The sequence below is a fragment of the Echinops telfairi genome, unplaced genomic scaffold (genome assembly GCF_000313985.2).
Source record: "Echinops telfairi isolate 266 unplaced genomic scaffold, ASM31398v2 ScPeMD7_7457;HRSCAF=8495, whole genome shotgun sequence".
NCBI lineage: Eukaryota > Metazoa > Chordata > Mammalia > Afrosoricida > Tenrecidae > Echinops > Echinops telfairi.
In genome coordinates, this window is record NW_022111357.1 from 3,906,175 (window position 1) to 3,924,331 (window position 18,157).

At 46.1% G+C, this 18,157-nt stretch overlaps 2 protein-coding genes across 2 annotated transcripts in view; both read right to left on the minus strand.

Moving 5' to 3' along the window:
* LOC115872746 (bone morphogenetic protein 8A) overlaps positions 1-18,157 on the minus strand; it is a 40,432-nt gene that overhangs the window by 16,168 nt on the left and 6,107 nt on the right. The gene's annotated exons all lie outside the window — the stretch shown is intronic.
* LOC101648772 (succinyl-CoA:3-ketoacid coenzyme A transferase 1, mitochondrial-like) lies at positions 9,991-11,553 on the minus strand. Its single transcript, XM_013005250.1, has one exon. The coding sequence runs from the start codon at positions 11,551-11,553 to the stop codon at positions 9,991-9,993; it is 1,563 nt and encodes a 520-aa protein (XP_012860704.1).

Below are 18,157 nucleotides of genomic sequence, written 5' to 3' on the forward strand. Positions count from 1 at the left end.
TCCAGCACCCAGGGCTGCATCGGGATAGGTCCATGTGGCTTCTCCTTGGGGATGTCTTGTAGGAAGTCAATCTTGCAAGCTGAAGCAGGGAATTGCTAAGGCAGCTGCACCCTGGTGCGACCATCACAAAGCAAGAAACTCGAGAACTAGAAAGGCAAGGCTCACCACCCATTTATCCCTCCGCCTTTCAATTAGCCCCACATGTGATTATCAGCCAGGTTGGCACAATTAACTAACTCATACAACATCCAACACCCATTCCAAATTAAGACGCTCAGGAGGATAGGAATGGAAAGACAATTCCTCAAGTCAATACAAGCTATCTAAGAAAAGCCAACAGCTAACATCATAGTCAATGGAGAAAAGATGAAATCAATCCCACTAAAAAAGGGGACCAGACAAGGATGTGCCTTGTCCCCACTTCTATTCAATATCGTACTGGCGGTCCTAGCTAATAACATAAGGCAACGGAAGGACATCAAAATTATCCAACTGGGAGAGGGGGAGGTGAAATTATCGTTATTTGAAGATGACATGGTTCTGTACATTGCAAATCCCCAAAGCTCCACAACCAGAGTACTTACAGCGATAGAGGAATATAGAAGAGTGGTAGAATACAAGATCAACAAACAGAAGTCGATTGGTTTGTTATATACAGTGGACAAGATCATGGAAGAGGAGCTCAAGAAGGCAATATCATTCACAATAGTCAAGATCAGACTGAAATATCTAGGGATATATCTAATCAAAAAAACAAAAGACCCAAACAAGGAAAACTACAAGACCCTACTACAGGAAACCAAAAGCGACCTCCACAAATGGAGGAATATCCCATGCTCATGGATTGGAAGACTCAATATAGTAAAGATGTCTATCCTACCCAGGGCACTGTATAAGTTTAATGCTATCCCAATTCAAATACCAACAGTCTTCTTTAAAGAATTGGAAAAACTAACCACCAAATTCATATGGAGAAGGAAGAAGCCCAGAATTAGCAGAGAACTCCTCAAGAAGAAGGACATCATAGATGTCTTGCTTTACCTGACTTACACACCTACTACAAAGCCACCGTGGTAAAAAAAGTGATACTGGCATAATGACAGATACACAGTTCAATGGAAAAGAATATAAAACCCAAAAATAAAACCATCAGCATATAGACAACTGATCTTCCACAAGAGCTCCAAAAGCAGCAAGTGGGAGGGCAATGCCCTATTTTACAAGTGATGCTGGAAACAATGGAAATCCACATGTAGAAAAATGAAACAAGATGTTTACCTCACCCCACGCACAAGAACACACTCAAGGCGGATCACAGACCTAGAAGTAAACCCCCAAACCATCAAGACCATTAGTGAAGGAATCGGGACAAACCTAAGAACCTTGACCTAGGAAATACAAAGGCTAACTGCAATAGAGCAGGGTATACACACAGGAGAACCTGAAATTGACAAATGGGATTTACTAAGGATAAAGCACTTGTGTGCATCAAAAGACTTTACCAAGAGGCAACCCAAAGACTGGGAGAGAATTTTTAGCAACGACACAACAGACAAAGGGCTTATTACAAAAATCTACAATACCCTCCTTACCTCCAAAGAGAGGAAAACAGTTAACCCTTTGAAGAAGTGGGAAAAAGAACTGAAAAGAAGTTTCACTAGGGAGGAGACCCATATGGCCGATAAACATATGAGAAAATGCTCCCGATCATAAGCTATCAGAGAAATGCAAATCAAAACAACCACGAGAAACCATCTAACACCTTTGAGGCTAGCCCAAATCAGAAAATCAGAGAGCAACAAATGTGGCGAGATAGGAACTCTCCTACGTTGCTGGTGGTCTTGTAGGTAATGTACAGTCGCTATGGAAGTGTTCTGGCAATACTTAAAATGGAAATTGAGTTACCTTATGACCCAGCTATCCCTCTACTGGGCATAAACCCAGATGTGGGAAACAGAAGGATTTCTCACAAGTTGTCTCCCCAAAATATATGACAAACTTAGCTGCTTACAAAAGACTATACACTTGGAGGTCATCAGAAGTAGATTAGGGGTTTCTAAGGGTATTCTAAGGGTTATCAGCCATCTAGACCAAGCAGTCACCACTGCTTATCCCACAACAAGTAGGGCCCACTCCCTTCTGATAAGGATAGTAGTTGTCTTTTTCCTTGTAGGAGACCCCAGAGAGGTCAAGCTCACCCAAGGGTGACCAAGGTTAGGCCGCCATCATAAATCTAGGGTCTGCCCTTCTTGTCACATGTATACCTCTAGTTTCTCCCCTTCCTATCATGTGTCCAGCCCTAGCTCATCCCCTTCCTGTTACGCCTATGCCCATTGTAATCCCCTTCCTATAATGTGTATGCCTATTGTACTGCCCCTTCCTGTGATGTGTGGTTATCTGTAATCACACCCCCCCTAAGTAGATATAACCCTGGGTTAGCAATAAACGGGATCATCCAACCTCTTGCAGGGTACTCAACCATCCTGCCGTGTCCCTACCCCACCTAGCATCGGCCCACGCTTTGTGCGGACCTGGCTTGTAAGATCATGACCACCCAGGAGGTGAGCATGCTACCATGAAATGTGTCTGACTCCATTATTTCAATCTCTCTTCTATCTCTCATGCACTCGATGACTTTATTATATTTATATATCTCAACCGTACAATTGTGCCCATAGAACCCGTGATTAGTGGTGGGGGGCTGGCACTTCCCCTCCAACCGCACCCAGAAGAGGTAAGAAATAAACCAACACCACTCGTATGCACTCCAATATTTATTGCAGCACAATTCACAATCACAAAGAGTTGGAAACAATAGAAATTTCCATCAGTTGACGAGTGGATCAGTAAACTCTGGCACATACACACAATAGACTACTATGCAACACTAAAAAGCACTGATGAGCACATGAAACATGTCTTTTCAAGGGAAGAGTTGGAGGAAATTATGCTAAGCGAAGTCAGCCAATCACAAAAGGAGAAGTACAGCATGAGTCCCCTGAGAAGTGCAATCAGCACAGTAGGTATAGAGGAGAAGCCACCTATATCACAACATTTGGGTTGAGATACAGGGAATCGGGAGGAGGTTGGACAAAACCCAAGGAGGTACATGTTGGTCCAACACAAAAATGGGAAAAGGAGGGAAGGGGGAGGGAGAAAAGGAGTGTGTGTGAAAGTGAAATGATGACGGAGGGAGCAGGGCACTAGCCCACCCAGGGGAGTACTGGTCTTGTCTCCATAGAAGTGGGAGACACGCAGACCTTACCATGGACAGCATGGCCACATGGAAGAATGCATGAAAAGAGATAGCTATAGGGCTGGCCCCAACCAGAGCCAAACTAACCCCCTCCCTGTAAGTGGGTGTGGCGGAGAGTGGAACTGAACGTACAGGTTGGGAAGAGGGGCCAGCATGCCACAACCACACAGAGGCAGACCAGGAGGGAGGAAGAGAGAGAGAGCCAGACTGGACCCCACACTGGCACACCAGGCTCAGAGGAGGATGTCCCTGTGGGGAACTAATGGGACACAGAGGGCCTGGGCAACCGACAACAGCATGTGTCACGCTGTCCCCTTACTGGAGCAGACTACGACAGAGGACACTTCTGGGGTCACATGGTGGGGAGACAGTGCGGTCTGAACCCCCCCAAACAGAGCGAACCAAGAAGGGAGCATACCAGATCAGCAGCTGGAGCAAGGCAGAGCTTCGAAGCCCTTGAGGAGCCTCCGAGGGGGCGCTCCAGGCTGGGAGGGGGAGGCTCCTGGACAGTCTTGAAGGCCAGCAAACAGACCCAGGTTTTTTGTATATTTCTTCTCTCTCCTTTTTTAAATTTTACCTTTACTTATTTACTATTTTCATTTTTTAAAATCAGTTTGGGCTATGTCATAGTCAGTGTACCTACCTGTGGGGAACAAAGATTTCTCCCAAGTTGTCTCCCCCAGATATGTTAGACTTAGGACACTGCTTGCAGCTAATGGTAAAAGTTACTTCCCTTGAGGCAGTCAGCTGCCAGACTACTGTTTCTTCCCACCTCAGGTAGGCCTGCTCCCTGATGTTAAGGACAATGGGCTACTTCTCCCAAAAGGCTTGGGACCATTAGCTTGTGAGTTAGTTAATTATGCCAGCCTGGCCAATAATCACATGTGGGGCTAATTGAAAGGCGGAGGGATAAATGGGTGGTGAAGCCTCACCTTTCTAGTTCTCGGGTCTCTTGTTTTGTGCTGGTTGCACCGGGTGCAGCTGCCTTAGCAGTTCCCTGCTTCAGCTTGCAAGATTGACTTCCTATGAGACATCCCCAAGGAGAAGCCACATGGACCTATCCCGATGCAGCCCTGGATACTGGAGCAGCCGTGTGGAGACCCCTGTTACTGCTGAGATGCTTCTTCGTTCACTGACTCAGCTTTCCTCCTGCAGTCGGCATCATTGCCTCTGTTTTGTGAGGTGGAGGACTTTGTGGACTGGTGTTGGGTTAATGTTGGGCAGCATTGGGTTGGGATGTTTTTGTGATGCACATTTTCTTTACATAAAACTCTCTCTTATACATGAGTTGCTGTGGATTTGTTTCTCCAAAGTACCTAGACTAATACAGCTTGGTTCCTGTAGGTGGGGTTTACACCCTATTGATAATGGTTTCTATGGAGAACAGATCAAACTGGCTCAGTGACATCCAAAGTTAGGCTGCCATCCTGAATCTAGGATCTGCCCATCTTGTCACATGTATACCCCCAATCCCTCCTCTTCCTATTGCGTGTATATCCCTAGATTATCCCCTTCTCATTGCTGTATAACCTACAGTGCAACCCCTTCCTGTGACGCAGGTCTTTACCTGTAATTAGTGGGCTTGCACTCCCTGTCAAATATATATAGGCCTGGGTTAGCAATAAGAGACTCTCTCTCAGGCGCCCCTCTTGGCCTCTCTGGTTCCCCCTATCCTCTCCCAGCCTCACTCCCCTGTTCCCTTTCCCCTTGTCCTCCTTCCCCTCCTCCTCTCTCCACGTGGACCAAGTGGGGCTGAGGTGAGCATGCTACCATGAAATGTGTCTGACTCCGTTATTTCAATCTCTCATGCTCTCAATGACTTTAATATAATATTTATATATCTCAACAGTACAATTATGCCTATTGAACTCGTGATTAGTGTGGGGGCACTCCCTTCCAACCACACCTACCTATATAGGATAGATACAGGAGGCATGCCCAAGGAGAGAGCAGCAGGACCAGCAGTCCTGGGGAGACCTGGGAGGTCAGGGTGGTGGAGGAAAGGGGTGGTGTGCAGGCTGCGCCATGGACAGGGGAACAACTGTGGTGTTGAAGTCAATATGAAGGAGGAGATAGGGATCTGGGTGGGGAGAGTTGTGTCTGAGCAACAGCAAACTAGCTAAGAGGAGGTACCAAGAGGCGGAAATAAGGAGAAAATGGCAGTGGGACAGGAAGAAGGTAAAAGGAAACAGAGGAAGGACCAAGGAAGCAAAGCAATGGATAGAGGTATAAACAGCAGTATACATTAATCCACAAAAATAGAGGTATTGACCCATGTACATACATTTATACGGCAATATACTGAGCTAGGGGGTGGACTTTGGGCCTCTGCTCATACCCTCCCTCAATACAAGAACACTTTGTTCTAACCAATCTGCAGTCTGAGATGTCACCCTCCCGACACAATGGGTGCATAAGCAAAAGTGAAGGAGGCAGATGGTGTCCAGCTATTAAAAGATATAGTGTCTGGGGTCTTAAAGGCTTGAAGTTACACAAGCTGCCACTCAGCAGTGAAGCAACAAGTCCACATGGAAGAAGCACACTGCTGGTGCGATCATGAGGAGTCATAGGGACTGGGTAATAGGCATCAGCAGACACATAACAAAAGCATATTGTTGAGAATGAGTGGGCTGGAGCAGAGATCCTAAGCCCATCTGTAGACTGTAGAACAATCTCCCCACAGAGGGGCCACAGGGAAGGGATGAGTCACCAGAACATGTACACAGGTATAGAATGGGATGGGAGCTCATGACACACAGAATCTAGGAACAGGAGTGGGAATAGTGATACCAGAAGGGTAGGAGGAAGTCGGGGAGAGGAAGAGAGAAAGGGGGAACCAATCTCAATGATCAACACATAACCATACACCCTTCTACAGGGGGAAGAACAACAGAAAACATGGGGGAAGGGAGACAGCAGTTGGTGTGAGAAATGAAAATAATAACAATGTACAATCTATCAGGGGATTATGAGGGTGAGTGGGGGAGGGAGGGGGGAATAAAAAGAGCTGATACCAAGGGCTCAATAGAGAGTAAATGTTTAGAAAAGAATGAAGGAAACATATGTATAAACATGCCTGATTCAACTGATGTATGGATTGTACGAGCCCCCAATAAAATGATTAAAAAACAACTTGTGTGTGGCCATCTAAAGTACAACTAGTCATCTCTCACTGTCCAGAGGAAAGAAGAGTGATCCAGACCAAAGACACTGAAATAGTGCAATGGACTAATGAATGATTTGAATTATCAGTCTCCATAACCCTGAGACCAGAAGAACTAGATGGTGTCCAGCTACAACTACCAACTGCTCTGACAAGGATCACATTGGAAGGTCCTTGATAGAGTGAAAGAAAAAAAAAAAGGTTAAAAAAAAGTCAAAGTTATAAGAAAAGACCAGAATTACTGGTCAGATAGAAACTAGTTGAAATCCCAGAAACTGAGCCGATGTTTCAAGAACGATGAGGGCAATGAATGTACAAATGTGCTTTACACAACTGATGTATGTATGGATTATGATAAGAGTTGTATGAGTCCCTAATAAAATGATTTTAAAAAAAAAAAAAGAAAGAAAGCTGAAGATGAAAGCCCAGAAACTGTGGCCCTTAGCCAACCTTCAGGTCAGGAACTGAACTCACCCTTGCGGCTCAAGGCAAGGCAATAGACAAGTGTATACGGGGAAGAAAAATAACACTAGGGAGATACACACCTTGCAACAATCAACGATTTGAGATCCAAAGGACAGTCTTCACCCAAGGGCAAAGTTCAGAGGAAGAATGGAAATGGAAGACAGGGAGGAAGTGGTATAAATGATGTTACATTGTGACAGTTACAATGACATGAAATAAAATGTATATGAATGGAAAACAGATTTGCTCTATAAGCTACGTACTTCACAACAAAGTGTTTTAAAAGTTCTCCCTTATAGACTACAATTATTATTTTTTTGCACAGTGGCTGCAACATTGGGCTTATTGTGAGGATGATGCAGGACTGGGCAGTGTTTCATTCTGTTGTACATACAGTTGGTTGGAGTTGGAACTGATTTGATGGTACCCAACAATAATATAGACAAGTCAAGGATATTGCTGGCCTACCCCACCCACAGTTCCACTCGAAGGTCAGCCCTTTGTTAGCAATGATCACCAGGTGTCCACTGGACATTGTTGACTAGAGCCTGGATGCTCTGGACCATTGCCTTGGGGGGACACCAAGGTAAATTAGTGTCAAGGAGACTGTCTGGGGATCCTGTTGTTGGTTAATCAACCCAGCGGTCAACCTTTTATTGATGACGTCAGTGTGCGCGCGCGCGCGCGCGCATGCGCGCGCGCGCGCGCACACACACACACACACACACACACACACACGAATGCACTGGGCCACTTAGAGGGTCACTATCAGGAATGTGAGCAAGAGCTGCAGAGAAAGAGAGGGTCCTGTTAGCTGCAGGAGCTGGGAGAAGCCATTCGGTAGTTTGGGTCCCAGCAAATCAAAGGTATGAGGAAGCAGAGCTCTGAGTGTCAGGGTATACCAGCCTCTAACACATCATCAGAGGTCTGGTAGGCTCAATTGTACAGCGATGATAAGTAAAGATTATAGTAAAGTCATAGAGGGCATGGGAGATAGAAGAGAGATTGAAATAATAGAGTCAGACACATTTCATCGTAGCATGCTCACCTCAGCCTCACTTAGTGGTCCATGTAGCGAGAGAGATTTTTATTGCTAACCAAGGCTTTTATATTCTCTGGGGATGTGTAAGCCCCCTAATTACAGATGAGGACATAAGTCACAGGAAAGGGTTGTGCTATAGGTAATACAGTAATGGGAGGGAGGTGATCTAGGGGTATTCATGCAATAGGAAGGGGAGGTAATAGGGGTACAAATGTGACAAGATGGGAGGATCCCAGATTCAGGATGGCAGCCTAACTTTGGATGTCACTGAGCTAGTTTGACCTGTTCTCTGGCTCACTATAGAAACCATTATCAGTAGGGTGTAAACCCACCCTGCAGGGACCAAACTGATGACTGCAAGCCTTTAGGGAGAAGTAACCCATTGTCCCTAACAGCAGGGAGTAGGCCCTATTTGTGGTGGGACCAGACAGTAGTCTGGCAACTGACTGCTTTTTGGGGAGACAACTTGGGAGAAATCATTCTGTTTCCCACATCTGAGGACACAGGAGCCAAGAGGAGAGCCAACTGTGTACAGAACACAGGGTAGATGATTGAGGTCAGAGGGAGGGAGAGCAGAGCAGATGACAGCAGGGAGCTAGTGGCCACCCATGCCAGGCTGCCAGTGGGGGTTCTAACTCACCTCCTATTATTGACTACAGCCCATCACAAGCACAGGTGGGGTGTGTATTTACAGAGCACTTCCTGGAGGGCTGCTAGCACCCATCACCTCTCCTCCTGCAGCCTCTCTCAACAGCCAGTTCTATGATACCACCCCCACCCCAGATGGTCCTGCTGTCCTGCTAGGGACATCTATATGGCTACAAACAGCAGGGTGCAGGGAAGAGGTTGGAATTCAGGGAACTAAAATGGAGCAACAAAATGAGAGGGCCCGGAAGAGACATCAGAGGTGCCAAAGGGAAGCAGCTATCTTTGAGACAGTGTTTCTGTCCATCACACCCTCACCTTGGTGTGTTATTCACGGGACAAGTAAAATGGTGCCTTGGGTGCACTCTGGGAGATACCGTTGTTTTCTACAGATCTTGATTGAACTGTGGGAAACAGAAAGATTTCTCCCAAATTGTCTCCCCCAAATATATGCCAAACCCAGGATGCTACTTGCTACACAAAATAAATGACTGTACACTAGGAGGTCAACGAAAGGTTATTCTCCTTAAGGGTATCCAGAGCAACCAGACTGTATAATCTGACTCACTCTCAGTAGGGCCCACTCCCTTCTGGTATTGTTCCCTTGAAGGAGTGCCCGAAGGCAAGCTCAGGACCCCTCAAGGATGACTAAGCTTTGGCTACTATATTGAGTCTAGGGTCCACCCATCTTGCCACATATGTACCTCTATTCCCTCCCTTTACTATTGCATGTACACCCCTAAGTTGTCCCCTTCCTATTGCTTGTATTGCCTATGTCACAGCCCCTTCTCATGACATAAATTGTTATCTGTAATCAGAGGGCTTGCATGCCCCCAAAGATATATAAGCTTTGGTTAGAAATAAAACCTCACGAGAGCTCTCTCCTACCCTCTCATCCCCCACCTTCACGTGTACCACCAAGAGGAGCTGAGGTAGCATGCTAACATGAAATGTGCCTGACTTCTTTATTTTACTCTCTCTCCCATCTCTCCTATTTCTCTATGACTTTACTATAATCTTTACACACCTTAACCGTACAATTGTGCCTACCGAACCCGTGATTAGTTGTGGGGGGGTGGCTACCTCCACATTGAAGTATGAGGAAAAGCACTCCAATGACATCCTTCCTATGTGCCCCTCTAAAGGACATAGAAGGTCATGTAATGTGAAGACCTGCGATGTCTCCACCCATTACGGAACATACACGAAGTACTGCTCTGTTTTTTCTTGTGGTTGTAATTAAAACTCAGATCCCGGTTGAGAGAACAAAGTATATCCGGTGTAGAGAATCGGAGGGGCAGAGGAACCTAGTCACGCTGCTTGTGAAATGTGCAAATGTGAAGACTGACTTCCTCACAATGAAGCGCTCAGAGGTTCCGTGGAGAACCACCCTTTCCGGAGGACGGTGGACGTGGTTTCCTACATGGAGATTTGCTGCATTGGCCTGAGGTCCGGGGAGACCGCAAAGGCACAGCCTGTGCACTTTTTGAGGTCGTCCACTGTCAGGCCTTCCCAGAGCTCTATCAGCGTCAGTCCCCGCTTGGGGTCCACGTTGAACACCGCCTTTTCCGTGATGATTCGGTGCACACAGCGCTTCCCTGTCAGAGGCATGGTACACCTGTCCACGATTTTGGGCTCCTTTGCCTTTGAGCAATGTTCCATGGTGACCACCACTCTGGTTTTGGGACTGGACACTAAGTCCATGGCACCTCCCATTCCTTTCACCTTCTTCCCGGGCACCATCCAGTTGGCCAGGTCCCCATATTTGGAAACCTGCATTCCTCCCAGTAAGGTCAGATCGAGGTGGCCCCCCCGAATCATGGCAAAGGACTCATCACTGGCGAAGAAAGAGGCCCCAGGAATAACAGTGACTGTTTGCTTGCCAGCATTGATGAGATCAGCATCTACCTCATTTTTTAATGGGTACGGCCCCAAGCCCAGGATTCCGTTCTCACTCTGAAGGTGGACAGTTATGTTGGGGCTGATGAAGCTGCTGGCCAGCAGAGGGATTCCTATGCCCAAATTTGCATACATGCCGTCCTGGAACTCCAGAGCTGCCCGTTTGATGATACGGGTCTTCAGATCACTGACAGGGATGTGGTTGGCCTCCCCTTCTTTTCGGACAATTAACTGCTCAATTCTTTTCTCATACTTCTCTCCCTTTATCAAGCGGTTTACATAAATGCTAGGGACATGGATTTCCTCTGGGGAAAATGATCCAACGTCCACAATCTCTTCAACCTCTACCACGGTGGTGTTGGCAGCTTTGCACATAGGCTGGTTGAAATTCCGGGCGCTTTTCCTGAAGATAATGTTGCCCTCACGGTCTGCCTTCCACCCTTTCACCAAAGCAAAATCTCCTGTGATGGCTTCCTCCAGAAGATAATGGTGGCCATGAAACTCCCTCACCTCCCTGGGCTTACTGATGACGGCCAAGTGGCCATCGTCATAGTATCTGATGGGTGCACCTCCTTCCTGGACCAGGGTGCCATAGCCTGTGCCGGTGTAGAAGGCGGGCACCCCGGCACCACCTGCTCGGATCCTCTCAGCCAGTGTGCCCTGGGGCGTCAGCTCCAGTTCCAGCTCCCCAGTCAAATACTGGTGCTCGCAGAGGGCATTGTTCCCCACGAAGGAGCAGATGATTCGGCGGATCTGCTTGCTGGCCAGTAAGAGGCCCAGACCGAAGTCCTCCAAGCCCACGGTGTTGCTGACCACGGTGAGGCCCTTTACATGGGTCTCCAGCAAGGCCCGGATCAGGTTCTCCGGGATCCCACAGAGCCCGAACCCGCCCACCAGGACGGTGGCATCTTGAGGGATGTCCTTGATGGCCTCTACCGCGTCCTCGTAGAATTTGGCTGGTCGGCGGCGGTGGGGGCTGCTGGAGAAGCAGCGTGCCCACGTTGTGGCCAGGCTGGGCCGCCCACCGTGGCCAATGAGGGCGCAGAGCCGCCGCCCAGTGGAAAGGAGGCGGAGCGCAGTCATGTGGGGTGCGTGGTCTCAGGTCCAGTTGGAGGCGGCCAGGGCGGTATCCGGAGCCCGACTAGGGGCGCCCAGGTTTCTGCCACGTCACAGAGCCGAACGCCGTCACAACACCCCTGTGATGGGAATGACGGCGTAGAGGCAAAGGGGCGATTCTCTGCGTACTGTAGTGAGGACATAAGCACAGAGAGCCCAAGGACACACCAAGCCACATGGCAGGCAGACGGGCAGGCAACTGGAACTGGGTGATGGCGCTCTGAGCCGCCTCCCCGCCACCTCCATCCCCCATCCCCCATCCCAGGTGCTGCTCACGGATCCGTGCACTTCCGGAGAGAGGATTCTGCGCTGGTGTTCCCGGCCCCACTGGAGAAGGTGCTGCCCTGTGGCTAGTCTCGTCCCAGACACACACACACACACACACACACACACACACACACACACACACACACAGCCTCCATGTGCCCCCAGAGCGTAGCTGAGCATAGGGCCTCTTCCAGTGAATGGGACTCAAAGCCCCTTCTGTCTCTGGCTGAGCCTGTGGGGCCACTGCCATAACCAAGTCCTTGGGGGTTTTCCCTAGACCTGACAGTATCCTTCAAACAGACACTGAGGTGACATGTTGACACTGATACGGATGAACAAGGCTGGGGGTGGGGTGACACTGTCTCTCACTGCACACTGACCTTGTTTAATTTCTTTGAGAGCTCCAAGAGCCAATACCTGTTCCAAATCACTACATACCCCTGGAAAAGCTCAAGTTCAACCCTGGTTGCACATGCAGAAATTGTGGACATGGTGTAAATTCTGCCCTGTATAATCTCAACAACAAAAATAAAGTACAAAAAATAAGTAGGTGTTTCCCTCATCTGCACACTTAGCAATAAATATATCCTAACAAGTCTACCTCCACAAAATATTTTGATCTATCAATTATCTCCATCCCAGCTGCTCCCAACAAGTGCCTACAAGGCTCACCTGCACCAACCACATGTGGCTCCCAGCTGGGTCATGCTCTATGCTGAAGTCCCATATTTAAATAAACGTTGTCTCTTAAAATAGTTTAAGTTTTCAGAAGCCTGGCAGACACAGAATCCGCAAATGCCTGGCACTCAGTGTCCCCTGCTGTTTTTCCCCCAATCATTATTAAAAGATCACTTCATTGGGAGCTCTTACAGCTCTTATAACCATCCGTACATCAATTGTATGAAGCATATTTGTACATATGTTGCCATAATTATTTTCCAGACATTTACTTTCTATTGAGCCCTTGGTATCAGCTCCTTTCCCCCCCATCCCCCTGTGACCCCTTGATAAATTATAACTTATTATTTTTATATCTTACACCAACTGCTGTCTCCCTTCCCCCGCGGTTTTGTTGTTCGTCTCTCTGGAGGGTGTGTGTGTGTGGTTATGTGCCTATCATTGCAATCTGATCGGTTTCCCCTTCCTCCTCTCCTCTCCCCACCTTCCCCCTACCATTCTGGTATTGCTACTCCCATTCCTGTTCCTGGATTCCATGTGTCATGAACTCTTGTCTCTTATCTGTACCTGTGCCCTTGCTCTGGTCTAGCCCACAGTGAAAGGTAGTACTGGGGTCATGATAGTGGTGGGTGAGGAAGTCTCAAGGAACCAGAGGAATATTGTGTGTTTCATCTGTGCTTTACTGCACCCTGGTTGGCTCATCCCCTTCCTTGTGGCCCTTCTGTGAGGGGATGTCCCATTATCTACAGATGGGGTTTGGGTCTCTGCTCTGACCACCCTTGTTAGCAACAATGTTTCTTTGTTTGTGGTCTTCTGACACCTCATGACCGCACAGGCTGGTGTGCTTCTTCCATGTGGGCTTATTGCTTCTCTACTAGATAACTGCTTCTTTAACATCAAGCCTTTAAGACCCCAGATGCTATATCTTTTGATAGCCGGGCACCATCAGCTTTCTTCACCACATTTGCTTATGCACCCATTTTGTGCCTGGAGGGTGTGACAGTCACATAATCTGTCAACTTGTGGAAGGGGTGGAGTCTAGCCTGTCAATTAGGTCACTGCTTGATAACCTCATTTGGAGGTGCTATGGAGATAAATTGCTCACTGGAGGCGGGACACACTCTGCTTCGTCTTTCCTGCTGATAAGACACATGGAACTACACTAGAGCCTTGGAGCTGGAGGAACCATGTGGAGACCCATGGCAGTGCTAGGATGCTTCTATCATCACTGGATCCACAAGATTTTCCATCCATTGGCTGTGATCTTCCTTCATTCGGCGTCATTGCTTGGCTGTGTTAGTACAAAGAGGAATTTATGGACTAGTACAGACATATGGGGTAATATCAGACTTATGGACTTGAGCAGGACTCGGCTTGGATGTTTTCTTAATGTACAATTGCTCTTTGAAAGAAAGTTCTGTCTTACACACATGAGTCTCCCTGGATTGGTTTCTCTTGTCTACCTGGACTAATGCATTATGGTACCTTGGGAGTGGGGTACTAGAGAAGCAAAACATAAAGATGGAGAATGGATGCTTGTTTGACTTCTTCCTCGTGGTAGTTTTTGACTAGCCAGAGGTCAGATAAAGCAACACTGTTTACTCGATTGTTTTCTGGAAAGAATATGGGATGTTAAAGTTTTGATTATTTTGTTTGGTTGTTGTCTTTGGTTATTCCTGTTTAAAAATGGTGAAAATGAATGTGATTAATGCATATTTTGAGCTCAGGGGGCAAAATTGCCCCTTGGATTTCTCAGAGATTATATACTACTTGGTGAAAATGGCTGGCAGAAGGTCAAAATGGCTGACAGAAATCCTGGCTCTGGCTTGATGCAGTCAGAAGCCGAATCCCAAATTTTGTATCAATAGAATAGTTTAGATAAAGATTAAGATAAGCTAAATAAGAACTGAACTTGACTATTTTAAGAATTGAGTTTAGTATCTGATTCTACTTTGTTTATACTGATTTCTTCTGCTTATTATTGTTTATATAGTGATATAGAAATGATTATTGGGAAGTATGAAAATAGAGAGCTTGTAAGCCCACTTGCCTTGATCCATTAAAATTTGATCTTGAAATGGGTGAGGACACACCTGCAAAGAAGGCTCTACAATGATAAGGCCCACCCAGTGTTTTGAGTACTCAGGATATTCAAAGGTGAAGAAACTTGCCTACAGGGCTGTCAGCAGATTGAAGAAAAAAGGAACTTTTTAGCTTTTTAAATTTTGTGCCTGAACCTGAAAACATTTGGAACATGGGAAGGAACTCTCGCTCTAGGGGTAAACTGTTAAAGGAAGCCTGAGAGCAGGCTGAAATGCTTGCTAGGTGACCACCTGGATCCACTTGTTGAGTGGAAGTGAGAGAAACACAGCAATAAAGAGACGGGTTGAGTCTGGCCACTGACACTCATGGACCTGGTTCACAGGGACTAGAGAATATGAGAGTGGGCTGGTTGGTCTGAAGTTCAAGACCTAGCACAAGCGGCTAGGGTTGTTGAGAATTTGTGATAGTGCCCATGGTCTAAAGGCAAGGAGACCAATGGGCACCCTGGTGAGGCAGCCCACATTGAGCTAACCAGAAACCAACCACATGAAGAGAAGATATTTGAGCCTGTGAACTGGTACATATTGTTGCTGACTTTATGGATAGCCTGTCCTGATTTGACTTTGCTTATGGATGCGGACTTCACAAGGTTCTAACTGGAATGAAGATTCTTCACATCAAAGAATATGACTGACTCCTCAGAGCGCTGAGTTGATGTAAGTGGGCAGTATAGAAATTGGATACTCAAAATTAGGCAGATAAAAGCATGAAGTGAATGGCTTACAAAATTTCATAGGTGGGGGAATATATTCATAGGATTAAGATGTACGTGTTACTTAATTGCAATTGGCATAGAATACTGTTTTGTTGTTCACTTATAGAATATTATGTTTAAATGAGGCTTTGGCACATATTGAATTGTATGCATTTTAGTTTTATCCTGTTAGGTACAGATATAATTTTATTATTTTGTTTTACAATTATATATGGCTAAAGAGTTGTATAAAAGTGTCAAGGTGACAAGGAGTGGTCTTGGCAGTCACATAATCTGTCAACTTGTAGAGGGGATGGAGTCTAGCTTGTCAATCAGGTCGCTACTTGATGACCTCATTTGGAGGTGCGATGGAGATAAGTAGCTCGCTGGCGGCAGGACACACTCACCCTCTGCTTCATCTTTCCTGCTTACAAGACAAATGGAGCTATGTTAGAGCTCTGGAGCTGGAGGAGCCACGTGGAGACCCACGTCAGTGCTAAGATGCTTCTACCACCACTTGATCCACAAGACTTTTCACCCACTGGCCTGTGATCTTCCTGCATTCGGTGTCATTCCTTGGCTGCGTGAGTCTAAAGAGGAATTTATGTACTAGTCTCAACATATGAGGTAATATTGGACTTATGGATTTGATCTGGACTGGGCTTGCATGTTTTCTTAATATACAACTCCTCTTTGATATAAAGTTCTCCCTTACACATATATGAATCTCCCTGGATTTGTTTCTCTAGTCTACTAAGACTAAAACAGAGGGTGAGCATCACAGAATGCCAGTTTCTTAGAACAAAGTGTTCTTGCATTGAGGGAGGGTATGAGCAGAGGCCCGAAGTCCGTCCACTACCTCAGTGTATTGCCATATAAATATATGTATTTAGGCCAATACATCTATTTTTATGAATTAATATATTTACATATGGACACACTAATGCTTATACCTCTATCCATAGCTTTGCTTCCTGGATCATTTCTGTTTCCTTTTACCTTCCTCCTGCCCCACCATCCCCTGCTGTTTTACATTGCTTGGGTACATTGGCCACATGAATGAACCCACATTAACACATTATTAACCAAAGGCCATGCTTTATTCAGATTTCACTTGTTACCTCCAAATATCCATTTTTCGTTCCAGGATCCCATCTAAGATACTATATTGCATTTATTCATTATTCTGTTCTTCTAGGTCAGCAGTTTGAAACCACCAGCCACTCCTCTAGAGAAACACAGGGCTTTCTATTCCTATAAAGAATTACAGTCTCAGAAACTCACAGGAGCAGTTCTACCCTGTTACATAGGGTCACTATGAGTTAGTATGGACTTGATGTTATTGAGTTTGTTTTTTTCTTTTGTGGGGGATGTGACAATTTCTCAGATATTACTTGATTTTGATGACCTTTAAGTAATACAGAGTAATTGGTCCACAGCAAAAACCACAATAAAAAGGTATTCATAAAAAAATGATATCACAATTGGGAATAACCCTCACTTTCATATTGCAATGATAAGAAAAGGATCTAATAAGTATTAAACTATGTTACTAAATTTAAAAAATTGTAAGAAGACACAATTGGGGTCTAGCATCAGGTGTAGGAGGAAGACATGGAATGTATGTATGTATGACTATTGCCTCCATAAACCACTGCCTGCTTTACCATGAGACCAGAAGAACTAGATGGTGCCTGGCTACTATTACTGAACATTTTAATCAAACGGTCTGAGTTAGTTAATTGTGCCAGCCTGGCCGATAATCACATGTGGTGCTGGTTGAAAGGCGGAGGGATAAATGGGTGGTGAAGCCTCGCCTTTCTAGTTCTCGGGTCTCTTGTTTTGTGATGGTTGCATCGGGTGCAGCTGCCTTAGCAGTTCCCTGCTTCAGCTTGCAAGATGGATTTCCTACAAGACATCCCCAAGGAGAAGCTGCATGGATTTATCCTGATGCAGCCCTGGGTGCTGGAGCAGCCATGTGGAGACCCCTGCCAGTGCTGAGATGCTTACACGTTCACTGACTCAGCTTTCCTCCTGCAGTCGGCATTATTGCCTCTGTTTTGTGAGGTGAAGGACTTTGTGGACTGGTGTTGGGTATGGGTTAATGTTGGACTTGTGGGCTTGGGCAGCATTGGGTTGGGATGTTTTCGTGATGCACATTTTCTTTGCATAAAACTCTCTCTTATACGTGAGTTGCTGTGGATTTGTTTCTCCAAAGTACCTAGACTAATACACGGTCTATAGGAGAAACCTGATCAAAAGGGGGAACAGAGTTTCAAGTTCTCATGGACTGTCTGGAGCCATTGAGGGTGGAAGAATCCTTGAAACGATGGTTCTGCTATCACTTTTAAAACGTAAACTAAACATTGTCCCCTGAAGCCTTTTTCAGCAACTGAGCAATAAGTTTAATTCAACTAGTAAAATAAGTCTGTCTTGAGCAGTATGCTCCTTTAACAACTATATGAGATAAAGATGACAACTAGAATGATTAGATAGGAATTGTATGGACACTGAAATTATGTAAATAATGGACAAACTTCTTAGAAAGTGAAGGTGAGACTAACATCACTAAATATTACATGCAGAAATTGTATGTTTCGCTGTTATATCCTCAACAGCAGCAATAAAGTCAGTACAATTTAGAAGGGAAAGAGACAGGCCAATGTTTAGGTATTCTGAAGAATGCCCCTCAATTTGCATTTGTGGGAGGCTTTGCTCCAGCTTAGACTGGAGAAAGTGGGTTTGGTGAAGGGCGATCCTTACATGGCACAGCAAGGGCACCTGCTATAGACATGACTTCTCACGTTGACGTGAACCTAGGTCACCAGG